General features: G+C 18.7%; 5 protein-coding genes across 5 annotated transcripts, besides 17 other annotated features; 1 reads left to right on the top strand and 4 right to left on the bottom strand. All coding sequences in view use genetic code 6, as the record gives it.

Moving 5' to 3' along the window:
* Nucleotides 1–2,391: 2,391 nt before the first annotated feature.
* On the bottom strand, nt 2,392–3,018 carry IMG5_149270 (hypothetical protein; the record flags this gene model as incomplete). The annotated part of the gene is made up of 1 exon (XM_004030932.1): nt 2,392–3,018. One exon carries the CDS (start codon nt 3,016–3,018, stop codon nt 2,392–2,394), a length of 627 nt encoding a protein of 208 aa, XP_004030980.1.
* A 753-nt stretch (nt 3,019–3,771) lies between these two features.
* Nucleotides 3,772–4,835, bottom strand: IMG5_149260 (hypothetical protein; the record flags this gene model as incomplete). Its single annotated transcript, XM_004030931.1, has 2 exons — nt 3,772–4,632; nt 4,697–4,835. Coding segments are annotated over 2 exons (774 nt in total), but the record flags the coding sequence as incomplete, so codon positions are not given.
* Nucleotides 4,456–4,488: a microsatellite.
* A 147-nt stretch (nt 4,836–4,982) lies between the features above and the next one.
* Nucleotides 4,983–5,021: a microsatellite.
* Nucleotides 5,022–5,057: 36 nt separating this feature from the next.
* Nucleotides 5,058–5,157: a microsatellite.
* Nucleotides 5,158–5,809: 652 nt separating this feature from the next.
* Nucleotides 5,810–5,900: a microsatellite.
* Nucleotides 5,817–5,919: a microsatellite.
* A 2,346-nt stretch (nt 5,920–8,265) lies between these two features.
* Nucleotides 8,266–8,308: a microsatellite.
* A 1,107-nt stretch (nt 8,309–9,415) lies between these two features.
* On the bottom strand, nt 9,416–12,962 carry IMG5_149250 (hypothetical protein; the record flags this gene model as incomplete). Its single annotated transcript, XM_004030930.1, has 10 exons — nt 9,416–9,483; nt 9,750–9,895; nt 9,942–10,174; nt 10,212–10,364; nt 10,411–10,511; nt 10,555–10,829; nt 10,890–11,119; nt 11,174–12,511; nt 12,559–12,684; nt 12,744–12,962. 10 exons carry the CDS (start codon nt 12,960–12,962, stop codon nt 9,416–9,418), a joined length of 2,889 nt encoding a protein of 962 aa, XP_004030978.1.
* Nucleotides 9,747–9,781: a microsatellite.
* Nucleotides 11,124–11,170: a microsatellite.
* Nucleotides 12,658–12,694: a microsatellite.
* A 1,109-nt stretch (nt 12,963–14,071) lies between the features above and the next one.
* Nucleotides 14,072–14,144: a microsatellite.
* Nucleotides 14,145–15,249: 1,105 nt separating this feature from the next.
* IMG5_149240 (hypothetical protein) lies at nt 15,250–19,043 on the bottom strand (the record flags this gene model as incomplete). The annotated part of the gene is made up of 6 exons (XM_004030929.1): nt 15,250–15,857; nt 15,976–17,274; nt 17,331–17,509; nt 17,560–18,299; nt 18,344–18,465; nt 18,515–19,043. 6 exons carry the CDS (start codon nt 19,041–19,043, stop codon nt 15,250–15,252), a joined length of 3,477 nt encoding a protein of 1,158 aa, XP_004030977.1.
* Nucleotides 17,278–17,313: a microsatellite.
* Nucleotides 18,057–18,105: a microsatellite.
* Nucleotides 19,044–20,457: 1,414 nt separating the features above from the next.
* IMG5_149230 (hypothetical protein) lies at nt 20,458–24,282 on the top strand (the record flags this gene model as incomplete). Its single annotated transcript, XM_004030928.1, has 3 exons — nt 20,458–21,355; nt 21,551–22,288; nt 22,391–24,282. 3 exons carry the CDS (start codon nt 20,458–20,460, stop codon nt 24,280–24,282), a joined length of 3,528 nt encoding a protein of 1,175 aa, XP_004030976.1.
* Nucleotides 21,722–21,751: a microsatellite.
* Nucleotides 22,242–22,272: a microsatellite.
* A 171-nt stretch (nt 24,283–24,453) lies between the features above and the next one.
* Nucleotides 24,454–24,489: a microsatellite.
* A 137-nt stretch (nt 24,490–24,626) lies between these two features.
* Nucleotides 24,627–24,695: a microsatellite.
* A 128-nt stretch (nt 24,696–24,823) lies between these two features.
* Nucleotides 24,824–24,898: a microsatellite.
* Between the last annotated feature and the right edge of the window lie 18 nt (nt 24,899–24,916).

Genomic DNA, 24,916 nt, shown 5'->3' with positions numbered 1-24,916 from the left:
TATGTTAGATTAATAATAATGATTAAAACATAAATTTATTAATTATTCTATATTCAATACAAAAATAATTTTTTTATTATATAAAAAATTAAATAATAGCTTTTTTTCTAGTCAATAAATAGCAAGATTCTTAAATTTTTATTTATTCCAAAATATGTAAAAATGATTATTTTTAAAAAATCTATGAGAAAGACAATATACATTCAGAAGTTTTACAAATTAATGATTTATTACATAAAGAGGATTTGAAATATTAACATTCAAAGATTATTTATGAAAAATTTAAAATAAATATTGAACTAATTGATATTATATTTGATGAATAAGAAAATTACAATTTTAAATTAAGTTATCAATGATAACTTTAATAATTCAAAATAATTAATTCCTTTAATGGATTATTTAATAATTATTAAGATAATAAAAATTATTGTTTAGATAAATAGTTTAAAATAATCTTAATTTAATTATTATTTATATTAAGGATAAAATATTAAAAATCAAAGTTTATAATTTTAAAAATATAATCATATTTAAAATCAAGTTTAGAAAAATATATAATGTTTATAAAATTATATTGAAGAAAAATATAAATAGGTAAAAACTATATAAAATATATTTGAAATAACAATTATACATTAATTTAACTTTGGAGTATGTTAAAAATAAAATAAAAGTGTTTTATTAACTATTTATATAAATTGGCAAATATATTGTATCAATAATACTGAATATAACCACATAAATTTATTAAGTAAATAATAATAAGCTTTAAATAGCTATTATTTAAAAAATATATTTTATAGGTATCACCTAAAACACAGAGTAAAATTATATTTTAGATAATAATTTAATTATGTATATATTTTATGGAATATATGAATTATAGAGAATTAGTTTGGATTTATAAAATTTAGTTAAAAATAATCAGATTTTTGTTTCTTTTAGTTTTATTATTATAATAATTTAGAATTTTTATAATTATATGAAGAGAAATAAATAAAAATTATTATCTAATATATATATAAAATATAAATATGGGTTCTAAAAGAAAAATATTTTAATTATATATTATTATTTTTTTAAATAAATTTCTATCGTCAACATATAAGCAACTCTATAAAATTTAAATATTTTGTTAATTATATAATATTTAATTCATATTATAAAGTTAATATTCAAACATTTCTGTAATTTATCTATATAGCAAAGCATTTTATTTTAAACAAAATATCAAGTTAGCTAATATTTTGATGTTAACGATATATGATTTTTTTGTTTAATTCATTTTAATACAGGACAATCTTTCTAAATAAACTCTAATTCTTATAAAGTAAAATTTTTTTGTAATTATGACTTTTCATGACTTTATAAAGCCTCAATTAGAATCTAAACTACATATTTATCATTTATAATACATGCATGTTCACATTTATCAAGACTTGCCCCTTCTTCACATTCGCATTTAAGTCCCTAATAAGAGTTTTTAGAGTAAAATCTTTCGCCTTCAGAAGTTTAATTATCATAAACAGCCATTGACTAATTATAGCTTGAGCAATAATTAACTAATTTAATAGGCTTAGCTCCTATTGTAGAATTATTTTAAAATTCAAAAGACCATTTAAAGCAGGCAATAAAGCTGAAAAGATGGTACAATACCATCTCCATTTGTCATTTCAGTTTTATCAGGAAAATAGAAATTATTCGTTTTATTTTGTACATCTCTTGTATTTAAATTATATTCGAATTTTTTTGGTGTATTTGCATGACTTGCGAATATAATTGCAGTTGGAACTTAAGGATTTTTCAAGTTATTTAGTCCTTCGGATTTTAAAGATTCTTCATATATATTAATCCCTCTTTCGGTTTCAATTAATTGATAATTGTTAATATATTCTTAAATATCTTTTTAAATTAAAAAAAAATCTTTTTAGTTTATTTTCAAAAAAGGTTCTTCTAATTAATTTAAAAGTCCTGTGAAGCAATTATAATTTCCTTCTCTGTCTTTAAAGTTAGTATTATTGAAGCAAATCTAATCTTTATTAGGGAAAATATCTCCAAAAGGAATTTTATTGCCAAATTCATTTTGATTTGAAGATTTTTCATATTAAATTCTTCTTTTAATTTCCTCCAACCACTATTCTTTTTCAAATTTTTCGAAAATGTTTTTCGGAATCATATCATCAGTACTTGAAAAAGCCGAAATTTATAGTTAGTTATAATAATTAATTCCCACATATTTTCCAAAGAAGCTCTTTATGGAACTTTAATCTCCTCCAAGTCTTCCTAGCATAGTTTTCAATGCCCCACTTATTGGGGGCCCAACAAGGAAAAGCTACTTAATATGTTTTTCTTTAAATTCCAAATCCATTCTGGAAAGACCTTCTGTAGTCAATAAAGCACCATATGAAAAACCTATTATTAGGGATTTTTTTCCACTTAGTTCATATAAATGTTCTAAAGCTTTTTTTAGTGTTTTTTTTACTATACTACTATTTTGTGCATTATATCGAAAATCATAAGGAAGAGCTTATTATGTGAGTCCGTTTTAGTATCCCATAGAGTCTAAAATTTAGAGTAAGTTTTAATAACCGAGAAGTGCACAAGAGAAAGATTTGGTAATATCTTATGAAAAGTCTTATATTCCATTTATGCCGCATTCACTGTTTTCTTTAGTTTCTTAAGTATCCCCTTCCCAGCTTACTCGAAGACCTTTTGGTGATTCAAGAGTTTTAGTTTCTTTGTTATATTTTAAGGATATTAAATTTCCAAAGCAATGGTTAGATTCGCCTGTTATAGGCATTGTGGGATCGAAAAATCCTCCTATCCATAATTTATATTCTTTGGCAGGCCTTTTTTGTAAGATGTTCCATTTATTACATGTAGACCAACCACAGCTGGCGAATATTTTCGGGTTTTCTTTCTAAAGGAGTTCGCAATTGATTTCTACGTAAAGGGCAACTTGGGAATATCCAGGAAGGAAAACTATTGGAGAGCAGGGGCCTTTTATAAATTCATCGTGTTATTCTTTTAAGGTTAATTTCAGTTTATCTTTTCCATTCAAGCAAAAGTTTTTATATTTTTCGGCAAGATATTTTATATCTTATTTAGAGTCGAAGATTTCTTTTAAATTTTGCTAAGAATTTTTTTGGAAATTATTTTTTATATGATTTTCAGTGTTATCATATATAATAATATATAAAGTAGATGATATTAATAATACTAAAGGTAATATGCATTTTAATTACATTTTTTCTTTTTTCTCTTTTTTTTTATATTTATTTTCTGGAAAAAAGTATATATTTTTTACGAATTTATTAACAGGAAGTATTTTTATTTTCTTTTAATATATAAAAAAAGTATTTTTTTATTTTATTTTTAACTTTTATTTACTTTTTTTATTAATATGGATTTTGTTAAATAAACTATTTATTTTATTTTAAATATTTTTATTTACGTTTCATAAATTATATGAATTTTTCTAGATATTTTATTTATTGAAAGTATTTATTTTGTTTTAAAAGTATGTACGAATATAAAACATTAGAAAAAAATTATTTAGCATAAATTAATTTCTATTTTTTTTTTTTTCTTATTTAAATTAAATATAAAAAAATTAAAAAACAAAATATTTTAAAGAAAAAAAAAAAATTAAATTCAATAAACTAATTAATTTCATGAATTTTATTATTTTTTTTTATTATTATTATTATCTTTATCTCCATCTTTTTTACATTCTGTGAGTATAACTTTAAAATCATTCATTATATTTCTAATTATTCTTAACTTAATTTCTGCTTTTTTGCATTTCTCTTCATAACTTTCCTCATTTTCTTATTTATTATCTTACTTATCTTTTTGAGTATTTTTCTTTTCTTTTTCAATAACTTTTTTATCTTTTCTTTTTTCCTTTTACAATTTTTAGCTTTCTTCAAAATTTTATCTTAATTTTTGCATTCCTTATATACATCTTTCATGTATATTATCAGCTGCAATCAATATTCTTCCTAAATTTAAATTTTTTTATCTAGATTTATTATTTGTATCTTCTATTTAATTTAAAATTTATATTTTTTCATTTTTCTTTTCCTTTATTTATTTACTTTATAATTATATTCTATTTTTAAAAAAATAAATACTTCTAATTTTTTAGATAATTCTTTAATATCATTACTACATTATAATATTTCCTAACTTTTTTCTTTTACAAATAATGCGGCAGTATGTTTTAAATCTTCTTTTTCTCTTTCTAATAATTTATGTTCCTTTAATAAATTTTCATTACTTACACTCAAAGTTTTGTATCTTACTAATATTTCAGATAAATCTTAAAATTAATCGCCATGAACTTTAATGACACTTTCGAGATATTCTTCATATTTTTTTAAAGAATTAACTTTTTATTCTAATTTCTATTGTTAATTTTATAATTCTTAATACTAATTTTCTAAATCATTTATTTCTTTTTCTTTTTATTCTTTTTACTTTGTTTCTTCTTAAAGTCTTTTTTCTGCGCGTAATTTTTTTGCTTCATTTTCTTAAAGAAATTTGCAAAAATTAATTAGTTCTGCTTATATAGCCATATCTTGTTCTCTTAAATCTTATTCTTGAATTTTAAATTATTCCTCTTTGCTATACATAAACATATATATTAATATTTTTATTATCAAAAAATAATATTATAATAAAATTTAACTTTTTATGTTCTATTTTTTATGATTTAAATTATTCGTGAATTTCATACATTTATCTTCTTTTTTCTAAAATTTTTGTTGCAGCTGATACATAATCATAATTTTCAATTTCTTAAAATTAAGTTTATTTTTTCATTTTTATTTAATATTGATTAAAAACCTATATTTATTTCTATTTTATTTATTTATTATAAAATATATATAAATAATATTTAACAATTAATATGATTATTAGATAATATTATTTATTAACGATTTTTTTTATGATTCAAGTATTTAATAAAATTGATAACATAAAAATTTATTCTATAACATTAAAAATATATTTTTATAATTGATTTATCCTTCCTTCAAGAATTTAATTTTATAAATAATATAAATAATAATAAATATTTATAAATATAATTATTAAATAAAGAAAAATATAATAAATATTAATAAATAAATATTTATTTAAATAATAATTTGTTAATAAATATATTTTGATAAAAACAAAATTATTATATTTAAAATTTATTATGAAAATATATATATCCATATATAAATAAAAATTAAAAATATAAAAAATAAAATTATGTATTAATTTTTTTTATATAATATAAACTTTATATATTTAAAATAAATAATAATTATTTTATATTAATAAATTAAATAAACACTGGAACCCAAAATACTATTAACAATTAAAAAAAAAACTACTCACAAAAAGTGTATATAAAAAAAAATTAATTAAATATACTCTTATGAAAATATTTAATTATCTAAATTATACATAATCTTGATAATTTAAAGCTATGATAAATATTTTATTTATATTTATATTTATTAAAACTAAAATAACAAAATGCATTTAGATATTTATTAAAGCTTTCTTAATTTTTGAAACATTATATAGCAAAAGGAAAAATAAAGCTATTTCTGAATAAATAAAAAAAAATGTATTAAGTAATGATTATTTTTGAACAAAATTATTTTATTAATATATCAAAACAAAAACTAGGATAAATAGAGTGTTATTATATATAAATATTCTAATTCTTTAATTTCTATATAAATAATTAAAAATGTTTATAAGTTTAAACAGTATTCAATATCTTTAAATAAGACCTCTATATTAAATAAATAAATAAATATATAAATAAAAAATTAATAAATAAATAAATAAATAAATAAATAAATAAGTAAATAAAAAATAAAAAATAAATATAAATATAATATTAATAAAAGTTAATATATTGATTATATACTTTTACTTGCAATGTATTAGTATTATTTTTTAAATATTTTAACTTAATTAAATAATACTTTTCATAATTTTAAATAGTATTAATATTTTTTATAAATTAATCATTTAATATTATTCATAACTTTATTACTTAAGTTAATATTTTTGTTATTTCTGATAAATCCTTATTCAATTTATATTAATGTTAAGGAAATAAATCATTATATATAATAATACATCTATAATTATACAAAATTATTTATTATGATCAACAATAACCTAATTTCTTTATTTTAATAATTAAAATAAAGCTAAAAAACTATGTTTATCATATAAGAGTAATTGCAAATAAATGAGTTCCTGTTTCTTTTCAATACGTTGTTTAAAAAGGCATTTTAGAAAAATAATCTCTAAAGTAAAAGCAAATTTATATAAAAAATATATTAAGCTTTTCTTAGGCTCAAAAACTTAAAATTAATCATTTCACAAAACTAAATAAATAAATTAGAAATAACCAATTTTTTAAAATTATATTTAAATTTTTTTTTCCCTTGACAAGTTTAAATTAAAACCTGCCCGAAATTACGCCATATACTAAACATTTATAATTTTAAAAATTACTATTTTTAAATATAAATATAATTTACTATTATCTTATACATTTAAGTAGCATAATAATGAAAGAAACAAAGCAAGCCCCTAGTAATCTCTGAAATAAAATCATATATAAATTTTAAATAAAATATGATGTAAAAGTATATGCACAATAGGCCTAGATTAAAATTAAATCCTAAAATTTAACTTCTATAGAATAAAATTACAAATATAGTAATAATTACAATAATTGCATGTGTTTATTAATTTATCTCGGTATATTCAATAATTAGGCTATGCTTATTATAATATTTATTAAAAAAGCCTAAATAAAACTAAGCAAGTATCTTTTTTATATAAACTCCAAAAAACAATTAGCATAAATTTAGAAAGTTTCAAGTTTTAAAATAAATTATTAAAAATAATATTTTTAGATAATTTAAATTTTTTATATTTAATATAAAGTAAATATTTTTAAATTATTTAATATTATGTTTTTAAGAGATTATTAGAAGAAAAAGAAAAATATTTACCAATTTAATAGATAAATAAAAATGAATGTAAAAACTTATTATTAATGTTTAGATTTAAAAAATACATATTTTAAATATATTATTAATATTTATATTTAGTATATTTAAAAAAGTTAATTAAATTAATTACTTTTTTATACAGTTTAAAGTATAAATTAATATCAAACAAAAAAATCGAACGAATTCAAAAGTCAAAACAATCTGAAATATAATGTTCATATATTCTAAAATTCACATTTTTTTTATTATATAATAAAAATTCTATTACTAAACATATGTGTTTATAAATATTATTAATATGCCATTTTTATTTTTAAATAAAAAAACTAAAACGATTCTATAATATTTAAGAATTAATTAAAATAATTATTTCAATTTTTTTTTTTTTATATTTTTTTTATTATTAAAAATTAAAATGAATAATATAAGCAACATATCTCGAAATTAATCAGATAATATAGATTTTATTTATGAAGATGATAAAATGAGTGAATCAGAAATAGATTTTTAGTTAAAAGAGTATTAAGAGACGACAAAAAACGAAAAACAATTAAAACATGAGTAAAAATTAAAGTAATAAAATATGTGCGAATGTAGTTTGTGTTAGAGAGAAAACAAAAGGTAATTTTTTTTACATTTAATTAATTCTCTTTTTAATATAATCAAAAAAAATAAATAGATTAGATGTGAATAACTTCAATTACAATTATGATGATTCTAGTATTGAAGAGCATTTAAATATAATAAATGACAAAAAAAAGTAATATAGATAAGAATATGTATATGAATAAGACAAACCTTTAGAAAAAGATTTAATTTTTATATTATCTAGGTTAAGTCCAACTAAAAAAAATATGAGAACATTAAGAATATTTGTTCCTGAAACGATTGCTTTTTAATAGGGCGAAGCAAAATTTATAGTATACACATAAAAAGATAAAACATTAAAATATATTAGAAATAAAGAAAGCTTGAATTAATAAGAACTACGAAAATTTATGAATAAAAAAAGGCTAAAATATAGATAATAAGGAGACTTATAAGAAGAAAGAAAATAAGGCCGATCGAAGGCAAAAACAATTAATAATAATATTAATCAAAATAATTAAGAATAAAATGGTTCTGAAATTGCAAAAGAAAGAGATACTAAAGAAGCTGTTTTAATAAGATATGAAATGGAACCAATATTAATAAATAAAAATTTAAAAGTTAATAGCATTAATAATAATAATATTTTAAATAATAACAATATTAATAATAATCCTAATTAACCTATAACTCAGAACCAAAACACTTATTATTAATAATTTTATCGAATTTTAAATGAATATGAATTTCTTAACGTTATGATGAAGAGGAAAATCGATCCTATATGGAATACAATATTTTATATATAAAATTATATCAAAACAAAGAAAAGATATGAATATATTAAATATAAATATCGATATGAAGTCGATTAGTCTGATATTTTGTTCAATAGGGCACTTATAGACGTTTAAATTTTAAATGGCGAAATTTCTTAAGCTTCATCTGACTACATAAAGCCTGAAGTTGAAATTGAATTCGAAGAAAAATTAATGAAAAGGTAATAAAGTAATTATGTAAAATATATGTGTTTTAAAATTTTTCATTTCATTGAATTGTGCTACAATACAAAAATTACTCGAATGAAAACGGAATGGCTCGAGGATGATTAAAAAAATATATTTTTGATGAATGTATACAAAATTAAACATTAGCCAAGAAATAAAAACTATATTTCCGCAGAAATGTAAATTAAGAAACTTGAATTAGAAGCTGAAAAAAGACTTACTAATAGCGATAATTTGGAATAGTAATATTTGATTGTACAAAAAAGGGAAATAATTCGAATTTTTTGTGATATTATTTTTAAAGAATATGAAAAGAATTATAAAGGCCTTTAAAAAGAAGACAAGTTAGTTTAAAAAGATGATATAAAGGCAAAAATAAAATAAAATTTAAAAAGAGTATATGAAGGTAAAAAATAAGATCAAAGCTTCGCCCTTAATTAAAATGTTTGTAAAAGTTTCCTATAAATAATAAATAGTCTCCAACCTGTAAAGGAATTAAAAAAATACATTTTCGAATAAGAATAGAAACCAGCTTAAACAAACAAAAGCTTTTATAAAAGCAAAATATTGTAAGGTAAAAATACAGCTTCGGAATATAAATTAAATATAGCTAGCGATTTTAATTTTAAAATTCCAAGAAATATCATAGATAAATAAAACAATTAGAAAATTCCGTTAAAATTAACTTATAAATTAAATAAAAATTAAAGCAACTTAAATGTTATTAGAATAGAAAATCGAATTTTTAAGTAACTTTATCTTTCACCTTTGTTTTCAAAAAGTAGGTTTGTTTAAAATTATCCTAGAATTTAAATTTAAGGTGATAAAAAAAGGACTTTACCCTATTATTTGTATTCATAAGAAGTAAATAAAATTAATGATTAAAAATTTTAAATGATGAACTTTAAAATGTTCAATTAAAATGAATGAAAACATTTTATTTATTAGTTTATTTTATTCTATAAATAAAAATAATACATATAATTTGATTGTTATATTATTTTAATAGAAATAATTATTAAATTATATTTTTTCACATTCTTCTGTTTGATTAGGCTTTTTCGTTTGTTTAAATAATAAATTTAAAATTTAAAAATATTAAAATTACCTGAATTTATTGATCTACCAGATTTTATTGATTGCTAAGAGTTTATATCTATAGAAGAAGGAGGCTTCGAAGGTAAAGTAAGCTTTTTTTCTTTCAAAACTTAATCTATAATTGCACTTAATTCAGGTATATCTTAAGAAAGTGTACTTTTTTAATTTTTTAATAAAACATTTTTTTATTTATTTATAATACTATAAACTAGAAATAAGTATTTTTGTTTTATTAACCTCAACATCATGATTAAGCTAAATAATATGAGGATTATTTTAATTCTATATATCAATACCTTTTTATTAGGTTTTTTATAAAGATCTGTCATAACCTTATTGTGCTCTTTAAATTTTTTGATATTATTCTTCAATATCTTTTTCATATTTATTCATCATTTATTTCGTTTATTATTATTTTTAAGTTAAAATTTACATCTATTTATTGTTAAATAAAAAATATTAAATAAAATACTTTATTTTAATATTCTTGTAATCTTCTTATGTCTTCTTCATATTCTTTTTATATTTTCTATAAAGCATCTCTTTTTTTAAATAAATTTTAAGAAGCAGCTCTACATTATTCTTCTAAAGCTTCAAGTTGTTCTTTATCCTGAGATGTTACTCCCTTTTGTTTTTATTTTATTTTTTAAAGAAAATAAATAATTTAATACTTTGTTTAAAAAGCTATCTCTATATTTGGAATTCCTGTTTTTTAAATGATTTAAAGTATTATCTAAGGCTTTTAATTCTTTTTCACTTTTAAGTATTTTTGCTAATTATTAATATAAAATAAATATTTTATAAATATTGTTAACCATTTAGTTCATCTCCTTTCCTTTGTAATTCTTCTCTTTCTTAAGCAGCTTTAATTACATAATAAGCTTAAGAATGTTCATGTACATTATCTATTTATCCATTAGCCCCTTAATTTCTTTATACCAGAGACTCGTATTTTATTTTGAGATTTTTAACTTTGTTTTTTCTTTCTGCTAATTCAACTGCAATTTTATGTCTTTCTTCTTCTGAAGATTTATGTTCAGTCATTAAAACATCTTTATGAACTTATATTTCTTTTTCTCTTTCTTGCATACTTTTTTAATTTTTTAACAAACAAACAAAAGTATATTCAATTTTTTATTTAAAAAAATACCTCATTTCAATTTAATAAACTTAATTTTCTAAATCAAAAACGTTATCAGTAGCTCCATTTAAATATTCTTGAATTTTTTTAATTTCTAATTTCATGGTATCATGTTATACTAGAACTTCTTCTTTTTATTTAATAATTTTATTCAAATCTTAATATGTCATATCATTTTCAAGAATTAATTCTTCAATTAAACATGAGTATTTTTTATTTTCTTATTCAATAGATTCCAACTTAAAAAAAATTAAAAATAAATAAATAAAAAAATAAAAAAATAAAAAAATTACTCTTTTCTTAATAGTTCTTATTTCATCATCAAGTTTTTTTAGAGATTCAACTAATTCTTTATTATTTCCCTAAACTTCATTGAAGTATTTTTCCGCCTATTCAATTTCATTTTCTAGATCTTTTTTTTCTTCCAAAGTACGTTCACCTTTGGCTCTTGCTACTTTTCTTTCCATTAACTAAATTTAGTACTCAGCATTATATAAAAGTTCTTATTATCTTTAGAATTCTTAATTTAATTTCGAAATATGTGCCTACAAATTTCTACAGGCGGCCATATTTCCTTAAATTTCTCCATAAGAGTTAGCTTCTTACTCCCTAAGCTTGAACAGTTCTTAACTATTTTTAAACAGTGTATCTTTTTGAGTTTTGATTTCTCTTTAGAGTTCATTTTTTTCCTTATCTAATTACTTATATTTTTATTCGGCTAAATTCCTATTGTTTTCATAAACTTAAGCCATTAATTATTCATTCTTGATTTTAACCTAATTATTTTAATACTTTTTCTAAGCAATATTAAGCCTTTACTTTTTAGATAAAAGTTCTTGATTCAAAATTGAAATTTTATTTCTTTTTTATTACAAACTCTAAGCAAATGCACTTACTTGATTTTTTAAAATTTCAACTTCAGCTTTTTTTTCAATAAGAATTTCATCAAGATTTTTATTATCTTAAATTTTTTGAATATTTACCCTTTCTTAAAATTCGTTCGCCATTTAAATTTTTTTATTGTTATCTACAGATTCTTTTAATATCGTCTTTTTTTCATCAAGTCCGTCTTTATTTTCTTTAATCTCCATTTTGATTCGGGCAAAGTTTTCTCCTTCATTTCTTATAGCAATATCTCTTTTTGAAATAATTTCAGTTACTTCTTGCCATTATAAAAATAGTTTATGTCTTTCGTTATGCTATTTTTTGAATTCATCTGCTGTTTTATCAAGTTCTATTTGAGCAGCTTAGGTTTCAGTTATTTCTTTCTCTAATTCTTGTTGTTTTTATCCAACTCCTTGTGTAAGTTTTTCAATAGCCAAATTAAGTTCCTTTATTTTAACTTCGTCTGCACGTTTATATTTTTCTAAAGTTAAATTATCTTCTTCTTTTTGGCGAGCGGCGAGTGCCCATTATTCTAACTCTTCCTAATTCCAATTCATTTCTAATTTGAATTAGTCCATTTTTTCATTTCCTCTAAAAATTTGGTTTTGGACATCATTTAGTTTCTCTTACTATTCAATTGTTCGCTTTTCTAAAATTTTTAATTCGCTTTATATTCTTCCTATTTATCTTTCAGTTATTTATTTCATATGATCTTCTGTTTCTATTTCTTTATTTTTTTCATCAATCTTATTTTTTGTTTAGTTGAATTTTTTGGTAATAATTTTTTATTTACTAATTTTTAGGTCGAAAGTAATTCTTATTGTACATTTTTTAAGTGTTCTTGTAATACTTTTGTTCTTTCAGATTTTTCTTCTATTTTATTTTGAATGTCTTTTATTAAGTTTCTTTTTTTATTAATCTCTTTTTTTTTTATTGTTAAATTAAAATGAAGGTTATATATTTTTTATTTTTTATTACAATTTCATTAAGCCTTTTATTTTATTCATTCGCATATTCAGGAAAATCATCTTCTTTTTCCTATTCATCTTCAATATTATTTTAATTTTATTAAATGTTATTTTCAAATGCTTCGTCTTATTCGAAATTTTCTTATTGTAAATTATTATTTTCTTCAAATTAATTGGAATAATTTTAGTTTTAGTTATCTGCAATTAAATAATCTTAATTCTCACTCATAGATTAATTATAATATATGTATTTTATTAAAATATGAGATTTTAAATAAAATGTTATATTATTAAATTTAAATAAAAATATTTATTTAAATAATTTTTTTTTTTTTTTTTTAAATATATATTAAATAAAGCATTTAATTTTATAAAGTCAATAAAAATTACTTTAAATATTAATTATATTGTTTATATTATCTAAAGTAAAAAATAATATAAAAAAAATTGTATATTTAAGATAATAGAATCTATTCAAATAAACATATATTTTTAATTCTTATTAAATAAAAAAAATAATTATTTTTATTTTATTTTGTTAAATTGATTATAACTCTTTTATTTTGTATTATTCTTTTTATAAAAACAAAATATATAATATGTTTATTTATATAATTAATTAATTGATAAAATTATATAATTTAATAGGTTTTTTCAAAAATGACGAGTAATTAAAAAGTTGATATAGAAGGTAGTTTATCTCTAAATATAAATGTTAATTAAACTAATAATTTAAATGAAAATAATGTATAACTTTTATAAGAAAAAAATAATTTATTCTTAAATGGTGACGAATTTAATAACCATAATTAAGATATATAAAATGATTTACCATTATAATTAGTTAATAATTATGATTTTAAATATTAGGATATTTATGAAAATATAAAAGATGTTTTAATAAAAAGCTAAATTGATTACCATTTAATGCAAACAAAATAGATATTAAAACTAGAAGATTTAGAAAACTATCATATATATGACTTTTTAAAAGATTATTGCAATCAAAAAGGCTAACCTAGCATAATAAAATTAAAATGTGGTCATTAATTTTGTATAAACTGTTTTATAATTTATCTATAGTAAAATTTAACTTGCTAAATATTTTAAGATATTTAAGAAAATAATGTGTTTTGTAATATTGATGATTTAAGTATATAATGTCCGAATAATTTTCTTAAAGACATAAAAGATAATGTAATTGGTGATACAATTAAACTATGCTAATCTTATATTAGTTTTGAAGACTTTAACAATACTAAAACAATTTCTAAAAATTGAAATAAATAATTACTTTAAATTAAATTCAATGAATAATTATAAAAAAAATAAAATATAATATATATTAAATATAAGATATTATTTATATATATAAAATTTAATATTTATTTATTATTTAAATTTAAATTATAATATTTTCTAAAAAATATTATTATTAATTATAAAAAAATGATTGAAGATTAATTAAAAGTAAAATATTTGATATAAAATATTAATGTATAAGCTAATTAATCTCTTTCGTTTCTTAAAACATAATGCATTAAATCTTAAACTGAAGTATAAATCGAAAATGCTAATGTAAATTTATAAATATGTTCGTGTAAAATAAATTAAATATAAGATAGAATTTAGCCATATAAGAGTATGAAAAAGCATAATTAAGATAGCAGCAAAAAGATGAAAAATAAAATAATTTTAAGAATTAATAAAATCAAGAGCAGATAAATATGCTCTGGAAAATAAAGAAAAAAAAAATTAAGAAGAAAAAATGAAAGTAATTATATATTTTAATTTTTTAAAAAATAAAATAGGAAGAAAAAAAAAAGTAGTTACTTTTAAAAAGCAAAAAGTATAGTTATTTATAAAAAAATGCTTAGAATAATTAAAAATTTACTTAAAATATATAACTATAAGATAATTAAAATAACTTAATTTAACAATAAAATTAAGAAAATATTTAATCAAATTTAAATTAATAGAACCTATAAACAAAATCTGAAAATGAAAAATAATTTTAATAATATAATATTTAAAATAGTTAAAATAATAAAGATAATTAGCAGTAAAATTAGGCTATAATAAATAATTGTAAAACTTTATAAGAAAATTAGATTATTATTAGAATTTAAGGTATATGTTAATTTCTTGATAAAATAAATAAGTAAAGATGATTACTAAAATTAAAATAAATTTATATAATTAATATTCATAAAAAATAAAAATGCTTATTTTAAAATTTTTTTGCTAACAATTTAATCTTAAAAGTTATAAATCTATAATATTATAATCTTAAATTCTATTTAACAAAATTGTAAAAAATGTTTCAAATAAAAGTATAATTTTAAAAAATATAGTTAATATTAAAATTATTCCTTAAGCTATTTTTTTTTACATGTATGTTCAAAATAATAAACATTTTTTTAAAAAAAAATAAGTATTGAATTTCAAATAGTTTTTATAATGGAAATATTTATAATTTTAATAAAATGATAATTTTTTATTTATATTAAAATAATTCAAAAGAGAATTTTATCATATACACTTCTCCATTCGTTCCATTCTTGAAGTTATAAAGTATTAAATTTAATTCTTTCTTCTTTTTCTTAATCTAAAAATTTTTAAATAAGTACTTATTTTTGAGGATGTTCTTCCAAAATCATCCCTTAATCATTTCTCCAAAATTATCCATCGTAAAACTAACCAAATTCAAGTAATTATCCTCTATTTTCAAACTGAATTTGTTTAATTTCTTCTTTAGTCAAATCTTTTTCAGTTCTAAATTCTATTTACTATGGTTCTTTACAAACTTTTTTTAACAAATCATATATAAGTTATTTATTTAAGTTTTTTCCCCCAAATAAAAATCCAAAATTTTAATCTGATTTTAAGCCATTATATTTAATATTCTTATATTCTTTATTGTTTATTTTTTCAATTATATTTTCGCATTTAATTCCTTTCATAGTCCTTTCTATAAAATAATTGCTATTTATAGTAATTTCTTCGATTCCATCCTATAACTTTCCTTCATATCTAACTATTCCTTAAATAAAATCGATTTTGGTTGCATTTTTGTCACTAATTACATTCTATATTTCAACCTTTTCTATTTTTTATATTTTAACTTTTGTTATAAATAAATATAAATTAAATACGTTTAAGTTTAATTATTTCTTTCATTAAAGGATCTTTTGTTTGCATATTTTCTTGTTAAAAAACTTAAATATGCTTCTATGCTTGACTAAAATCAGCTAAAACCTACTCTTATTCTTTCATAATTTTTATAAAAAATAAATCTCTCATCTTTTCTCTAATTAATGGTAGTTTAAAAGGTACAAAAATAACTTTTCTATCAAAAAGGCAATCTAAGTATACTTAGTTTTTATACCTACTTAATATATTTCCTTCAGTCATAAAATTGTTTGAATAAATTAAATCTTTAGCAAGACCTGGATTAAGAATATTGTTCATAATTTTGAATATGGAAGCATTTGGGACTATATTTTTTATTAATTTATTCGCTTTATTTACATCATCATCATAATTATTATATGTATCTAACATAATATATTATGTATAACCTTCAATACAATAAGATATTAAGTTTGGGATTAAATTTTTATTTGAATTTTGGTAAAAGTTATTCAAATTTATTTTCGAAATAACATTTCTAATATAAAAATTATTTTCTATTTTTTCACTTTTAGTAAAATATTCGAGTAGAATTTTAGTACTTAAAAAATAAGGGATACACATTAAAATAATATCACTTTTTTAAATTTTTTTTTCACTTGAAAATCTCAAGAAATTTGTCAAAAAAAACTTTTCATTAATTTCTTCATTAAATTCATTTATTTCCAATTTAAAAGTGTGTATTCTAATGCAAGTTTCTCCACCAAATCTACTCAAATTTTCACAAAATTTTCTTTTTCCTGAGCAATAAGGCCCATTAATTACAATGACTCCTATTTTTTCAAAATTTTTAGGTTAACTCTATAGTTATTCGTACATGTTTTTAAATGTAACTAACTTTAAGTCCTTCATATTGTTTAAAATCATTAATTATTTACTATCTAAGTATTCAATTAAGAATTTTTCATTTTAAATAGAATTCATTTGAATAAGTTATTTTTTATTCTCTTTTAAAATCTCTCTCTAAGCTAAATTAGATTCTTAGAAAATAGCAGGAATATCAGTTATATATTCATATTTAATATTACTATTATCAAAATAATTTTTTATTTTAAAAAAGACTTCTTATAATGCATTTCCTGTAAATTCTAAAGCTATTTAATGTTTATTTAATGCATTTAAACAAATATTTTAGTCCATATTGAATATTAGCCATGTATTTTATGTGTTTTAGGTGATTTTAAGTTATTACATTTTGTTAAAAAAAATAATAAACCATCCTATTTTTTCAGAATTAATTCTAAGGCCTTTTTCATGTAATACATAAGCACTTTCTATTATCGGAATATCAAATCCGTAATTTGAGAGTTTTCCACTATTTATAAATATTCTGTTTTTATTAAATTCATCTTTTTTTTTTTTTAATTTTTGTTTTTAATTTTTTTTTTACTTGTTAATTGAACACCTAATTGATCTAAAATTACACGCTTTTTCATTTTTTCAATTTTAATCGAATATTCATTAGAAGTGTTCCAAAAATCGAAATAAGGAATATTTTTTGTTAAGATTAAATAACATCCTTCTTATAAAATAAAAGATTCCCCAAAAACAATTGATCCAAGGTTTACATTTTAATAAATTAAGCTTTTTATATATCAAAATAAATATAAATAAAAAAAAGATTATGTATTTACCTTTAAATGTTGCTTAATGAAATTCTAAGTAGAAAAAAATAAGGAGTCAATTTAAAAGTAATTGTATCTTTAATATCAATAGGTACATTTTCACCAAAGGCATTAAAAGCTTTTAAAGTAATATTAACTTAAAGAGTATTTTATTTTTCACTTGTATTAAATCCATTAAAAACTCTATTTATTTTATTTTCAATATAATTGTGAACATACTCTTCAGTTAAATTTTTATAATCTTTCGTTATATATTACATGACTTCATTAAAGCCTACTACCAATCCTAAATAAAGATTAATTATATACTCTTCATCTTTAAAATTAACATTTTCACAATTTTCAATTTAATAATCTATATGAACATCTTCATCATTACTTATTATTATCAAATTTTTTTCAGATTGTACATTTTTTTTCAAAAAATAAGTTCGACATGCTCTCAAATTAGTTCTCAAATCATAATTTTCGATAATAAAATGAAAGGAAGAGGAATTTTCGTTATATTTAATTTCATTTAATTTTTAATTTTCATCATTTTTTAATTTATCATTTGTGTTTTTTCCAAAAAGAAATCCAGACTTCGGTAATGGATATTCTTCCTTTTACCTATTTTAAATGCATTTAGAAAACTCTTCTATTTCTTGTGTACTTTTAAATATTTCACCTAAAAAAGCTTCAGTAATTAATTATCTTTTATGTATTTTTGTGTCTCCTAATTAACCTGTAGCTGCTATAAAATGACCAGTCTTTTTTTTAAAAAAAATTAAAAAATATATTTAACTATTTATACTAATCTTTGAGAAACATCAAAAATTAATTTAGAAACATAAAATTTGTCAAAATTTTTATAAATTTAATTAATTCTTTATGCCAAATCTATAATTTCATGATTTAAAGAAAAAAATCCTACTCCTAATTCTATTTTTTTAATTATAAATATTTTTTATTTAATATTATTTACCTTATAAACCATAAGATTATACAAGTGGCCATTTTTCAATCCCTTGTAATTTTCCTTTATCTTTTTTTCCTAAAAGAATTCCAACACGTTTTACATCTTTCATTATTTTGAAAAAATATGTCACTTTTAATAATTCAAGTTCGTCTTTATCTTCATATTATTCTTAATTAGGGCATAATATATCCACATTTGGTATGCTATATATGAAGTTTTATAATTACTCTTAGCATTCTGGTTCTAAATAAATATGGACGGAACCTTTTTTTATTAAAATTATTATTTCATTATATATTGAGTTTAAATATTCGTTTTCTTCTATTTCTAAACCCGAATAACCTAATAAAAGCCAATTTGTTAATTTCAAATATTCTGTATTTTCACGAGAATCAGGGCCATTTATTAATAAGAATCCATCCAAGTTTTCCTTTATGCATAGCTTTTCTAATTTTTTTAAACGGAAAGTAAAATCAGAAACACTGTATTTAGGAATGTTATTTTGAATCTAAGCGTTTTAAAAAAAATTAAACATTTACTCTTTTTTTAAAAAAAAATTTAAAGATAAGATTTTTATTAATTATAATTATAATTGTTTATTTTTTTGATATTATTAAATAATTAATATTTTCTTTTTAATATTAAAGATAAAATAAATATATATAAATTAGTTAGATTTTTAAAAAATTTTAATTAAAAATTTTTGCAAAAAAAAAAAAAAAGATATTACATAAAATTTCATTATTTTTAAAACTAATAAACAATATTTATAATAACATAAAGTTAATTATATTTATAATAAAATTATGAAAATTAAAAGAATTTAAAAATATAATTTCTATTAAAAATACAATAAGTTTTATTTTATATTCATACATAATAATATTTTTTTATTCAATAATGTTAATATTTTTATTTTTACATGTTTCTTTTATTTTAAATTTAGTATTTTCAATTGATTTTAATTAATAAACAAAACTATTAATACATTTTAATTAATAATCAAAATATCTATTATTATAGCTAAAAAGAAACATATAAAATATTTTATATTATTCTTTCTAATTAATATGATTTTATATAAGAGATATTTTTTTTAAAAAAAAGGCCTATCAAGATTTAGACTTCTCAAGCCATACCTAAGTATATAACGAAAGGGACTATGTGTTTTCAACATAGTTTTACCGACAACAAAACATAATATATATTAAATAAATTTAAATATTAAAAAAATAATTTTTAAAATAAAAAACTTTCGTTACATTATTTACAATATATATATATTCTTTCTGTATTAGAATATATTAAAATGTTTGCAAACAATTTTAAAATATAAATATATATACTGTTTTATATATTTTTCTTGAAAAATTTATAGAAATAAAGTAAAATATATTTATTTTATTTTAAATAAAAAATTTATTTAAATTTTAAAAATCTAATAAAATTAAAAAATGAGCGACAAATAAAATCTAATATCAAATAAAAAATTAAATTTAAACGAAATTCTGCCTAAAGAAAAAGAGAACCTAAAAAATCCAAATTTAATATTTTCTAATTTAACTAAATTAATAATGTACATTAAAAATTTAAATGGTTAAAAAAGGGTATTAAATACAGACATATAAACTTATTAACCAAAAAGTAGTTAAGTTTGCTTTGTAATAAAAAAAGTAGAAAAATACATTTAAAATAATAATTAATACTTTACCAACCCTTAAAATTTTAATCTTTTTAGAATTTCTTTTCACATGACATTTAAACCTTTAATAGTTGGATTATTATATAATATTCTTTAAGCTTTTTTAAATATTTTATAAGTATTTACACTTGATAAATTAACAGATGCTTTAAAATAAGATTGGGAAAAAAAATATATAAATTTACTAATAGCTAGCTTGATTATTAGTTATATTATTTAAAATATACTTTATACATAATTCGATTGGATGGAATAAAAATGGAGTTAATCTATATAAGCAACTCTTTAATACCTTCTTTTTAAAAAATCTTTTAAAACTTAGATATTTACAAATGATTCCGAAAATAAAGAGAATTAATAAGGTAAAAAAAAAGAAAAAAATAATGAAAAAGAAGAAGAAATAAAAAAAAGCAAGTAATCAAAAGAGTAAGAAAGCCAATTGCCTGATATTAATAATTTAATTACTGTCGATGTAGGAGAATGTCTTACTTTTTTTTGGATTTTTTTAACATTTATAGTTGCATTGTTAAGATTAGCAATGACTTTGAGTATATTATATTATAAAGTTGGTAATTTAATGTTTTTGGGTCTATACATTATTTTAGGTGCTTTTTTCTTAAATTTGTTAATTTCAACATTTAGTATGTATTGCTATGGAAAAGTATATGAAGCGAAAGATGCACGAGTTTCTGTAAGCAAAGATGTAATTGAAGGAATTAAAAGTATTAAATATTTATGTTGGGAAGAAATTTTTTAGAAAAAAATATTTTAATTAAGAGGAGTAGAATTTAAATTTATTGTTTTCGCGAAAATTCTATAAGGTATATTTAATATTTTTTGGGGGTCTATAAGTTATATAATATTATGCATTTTGCTAACATAATATAATAATAAAGGAGACAATAAATTATAAGATTTTAATGTATTTACTATTATTGCGCTTTTCGGGTAATTAACTTTTCCGTTAGCAATTATTCCCTGGGCTTTAGGATTTTTTTTTAAAATAAAAGTCTCTTATGATAGAATTTAAAGATATTTGAATTAAAGGGAAATTAATATGAATAATATAATAACTTTTGAAAATAATAATAATAGAGTAAACTTTAATTATGAAAATGATTAAAATTCTATTTCTACTTAATTTAGTAAAGTTTCTGTTTAAATTAATAATTTATAGTTTACTTGGCCAAATAGATTTTTAAAATAAAAAGAAGAGAATTAAAATTAAGAATTAGAAATTAGTATTGAAAAAAAAGAAGAAATAAAAGATTAGCTTTTAAATAACTAAAATAATGAAAATGAATTAACTAATAATAATAATGAGTTTATCTTAAATGTAGACAATTTAGTTGTTTTTTAAAATACATTGAATATTGTAATTGGATAAATTGGTTGCGGAAAAAGTGCTTTATTAAATTGTATTTTAAATGAAATGGATTCAAAAAGCTAAAAAAGAAAAAATGATTAATCTTCGCTTTTATCTTTTTAAAAAAATTAAGATTAAGAAAAGCTATAAAATTTAAATTATAAAATTTAAATTAATGGAACATTAGCTTATGTGTCTTAAAACCATTGGCTTTAAGCTAAGACAATAAAAGAAAATATTTTATTTGGACAATATTTTGATCAAGATTGGTATAATTAATGTGTTGAAGTATGTGATCTACATATTGATTTTAGCTATTTCACAAAAAAAGACGAAAAAATACTATCTTCGGGAGGAAATAATTTGAGTGGAGGTTAAAAATAAAGAATTTGTATTTGTAGGGCTATATATTCGAATAGAGATATTTATATATTTGATGATATTTTTAGCAGCTTAGATGCCCATGTTGCTGAAAAAATATATTAAAAAGCAATAATTGGATTATTAATAAAAAAATTAAAAAAAACTGTGATTTTTGCTACTAGTCATTACGGAATTCTAAAAGATAGGCAGTTCATAAATTAAATTATATACATTTAAAATGCTTAAATTGTTCAAAACTAAAATTTGATTGAAGAATTTATTACTAATAGTATTTAAAATGAAATAGAAAAATAATAATATGAAAAATAATAACAACAAAAAATTATCTGTTATGATTAAAATGAGGAAAAAAATAATGATAATAATGAATAAATTTAAATCATCAAAGATATAAAATCTTTTGAAAAACAAAAAATTTAGTAAAATAAAGAGGTAAAAGATGAAGATGAAAACTTTTAAAATGAGGAAGAAATAGAATTAGGAGGAATTAAATGGTTGACAATTAGGCAATACTTAAAATCAATGAACTATTTTATATTTTTCATATTTTTAATATCCTTTATTGCAAGTTAATCAAGTTAAATGCTCATTGATTTTTGGCTTAAAGACTATGTTTCTAAAGAATATCATTCTTACTTTTTTAAAAAATTGAATGAGTTATTTGATAATGATTTCAGTAGAATTTTTTTCTTTTTAATTGGATTAAATTTGATTTTTAATTTATTTAATAGTTTGTTATTTATAGTAGTTAATTTAATAAGTAGTTTTAGAATGTTTTAAAAATTAAATAAAAAAATTATTTTTAGCAAAATGAGCTTTTTTGATATGAATCCTTCTGGAAGAATAATTAATAGAATTTCAAGTGATATATAATAAATAGATGATGGTATCCCTTTCACATTCAATTAGTTTTTTTACCAATTAATTCTAGTTTCTATTTATCCTTTGGGTATTTTAATTAACTTTCCATGGATAGCTATTCCTTTTGTTTTTTGTGTTTGTATTATGTATTATTTCTTTTATCTTTTTAGATTTTCAAACAGAGAATTAAAAAGATTAAGTTAGGTCAATAATGGAAAATTAATGACTATAATTAATGAAAATTGTAGCGGATTAATAATTACAAGATCTTTTAATTAATAAAATTATATGATGAAGGATTATCTTTAAAAATTAGAAGATTATATTAATTCAACTTTGGTAACTAGAGCTATGCAATTATGGCTTTTGGTGAGAGTTTTAATTACTTCAAATATTATTTATATATTCGTTTGTGGAACATGTCTAGTTATTATTTATTTCGATATAAGTGTTGATTATAATATAATTGCTATGTGTTTGGCATATTCTATACTGTTTTCTGGAGGATTTTCTGAGCTACTTTACTTTTAGGCTTCTTTAGAGTAAAACCTTATTAGTGCGGAAAGGATAGTTTAATATTTTAAAAATAAAACAGAAAAAGTAAATGAAACCAATTAAAATAATGATAATTTGATTGAGGAATTAAGTGATGAAGAAAAACAAGAAAATTATAGTATTATATTTAAAGATTTATATATTACTTATGATGATATTATTAATGTCGAAAATTTTAATAAAGATTCAAAAGATGTCCATTTTGCTTTAAAAAATATCAATTTAAAAATAAAAAAAGGAGAAAAAATAGCTTTTTGTGGGAGAACAGGTTCTGGTAAAACTTCTATTCTGAATATAATTTTCGGTCTTTATCCGTTTTAATTTGGAAATGTTTTTATTGAAAACAAAAACATAAAACTTTTTTCATTGAAAGATCTAAGATAAAAAATGTCTATTATTCCCTAATTTGGCTTCCTTTATAATAACACTTTAAAGGATAATTTAGACCCTAGTGGATCTTTATTAAAAGAAGAGATTCAACAAAAAATGGATTCAACTAATTTAAGGATTAATAGATAAGATTAATAAAAGTAAAATCAAGAAGATAATGAATAAGTAGGTAATGATTTAAATTTTGTTATCGAAGATGGAGGTAAGAATTTATCTAATGGATAAAAATAAATTATTAATTTTTTAAGAATTGTTTTAAGAGATACTGATATTATATGCTTAGATGAGGCTACATCAAATATGGATCCTTAAACAGACTAAGAAATACATGATTAACTATTTAAACTATCAGAAAATAAAACTTTAATTGTAATAACACATAGACTTGAAAATATTGATAAATTTGATAGAATCGTTGTTTTGGATAATGGGAATATTATAGAATGTGGTAACATAAAAGAATTAAGATAAATTAATAATGGATTTTTTAATAAATAATTATAATAATAAAATTGATTATATTTTTTATATTTTAATTTATATTTATTTTTGTTTGTATATTTTTTGTTTATGAATAAACAAAAATACACAGTATTTTTATTTATATAAAAAAAAATGTTTAAAATAAGAAACTTTAAATAAAAAATATTTAAATTATAAATAATAAAATTTCTTTTATTAATTATATTTTTAAAAATAAAATTTGTTTTTAATAAAAAATTTATATATTTTTAAATAAAATATAATTAATTGATTTTTTGCATTTATAAATATTAAAATTTTTATATTAAATTTTAGATCAGAACATATATTTATATAAATTAAATTTAAATAATATTAATGAAAAAAATAAAATATTCATTATAAAATTAAATTTTAAAAAAAGATATTAATAAATTAATTTAACAAAAAATATTATATAATTAATTAAAAAATATAGATTAAAACTTAATTAAAAATAATTATAATAAAAATTTGATAATTGTAATTATATATGAATGTATGGTTGATATCGGGTTTTGGTTTATATAGGAGTTTGATTTGGGGTTTGTATTTAGGTTGGGGTTGGGGTTGGGGTTGGGGTTGGGGTTGGGGTTGGGGTTGGGGTTGGGGTTGGGGTTGGGGTTGGGGTAACTTCGTATAATGTATG

Source organism: Ichthyophthirius multifiliis (assembly GCF_000220395.1).
Source record: "Ichthyophthirius multifiliis unplaced genomic scaffold scaff_1120509251147, whole genome shotgun sequence".
Lineage (NCBI taxonomy): Eukaryota > Ciliophora > Oligohymenophorea > Hymenostomatida > Ichthyophthirius > Ichthyophthirius multifiliis.
The sequence above is the reverse complement of the archived record's forward strand: the minus strand, read 5'-3'. Positions and strand labels throughout refer to the sequence as shown.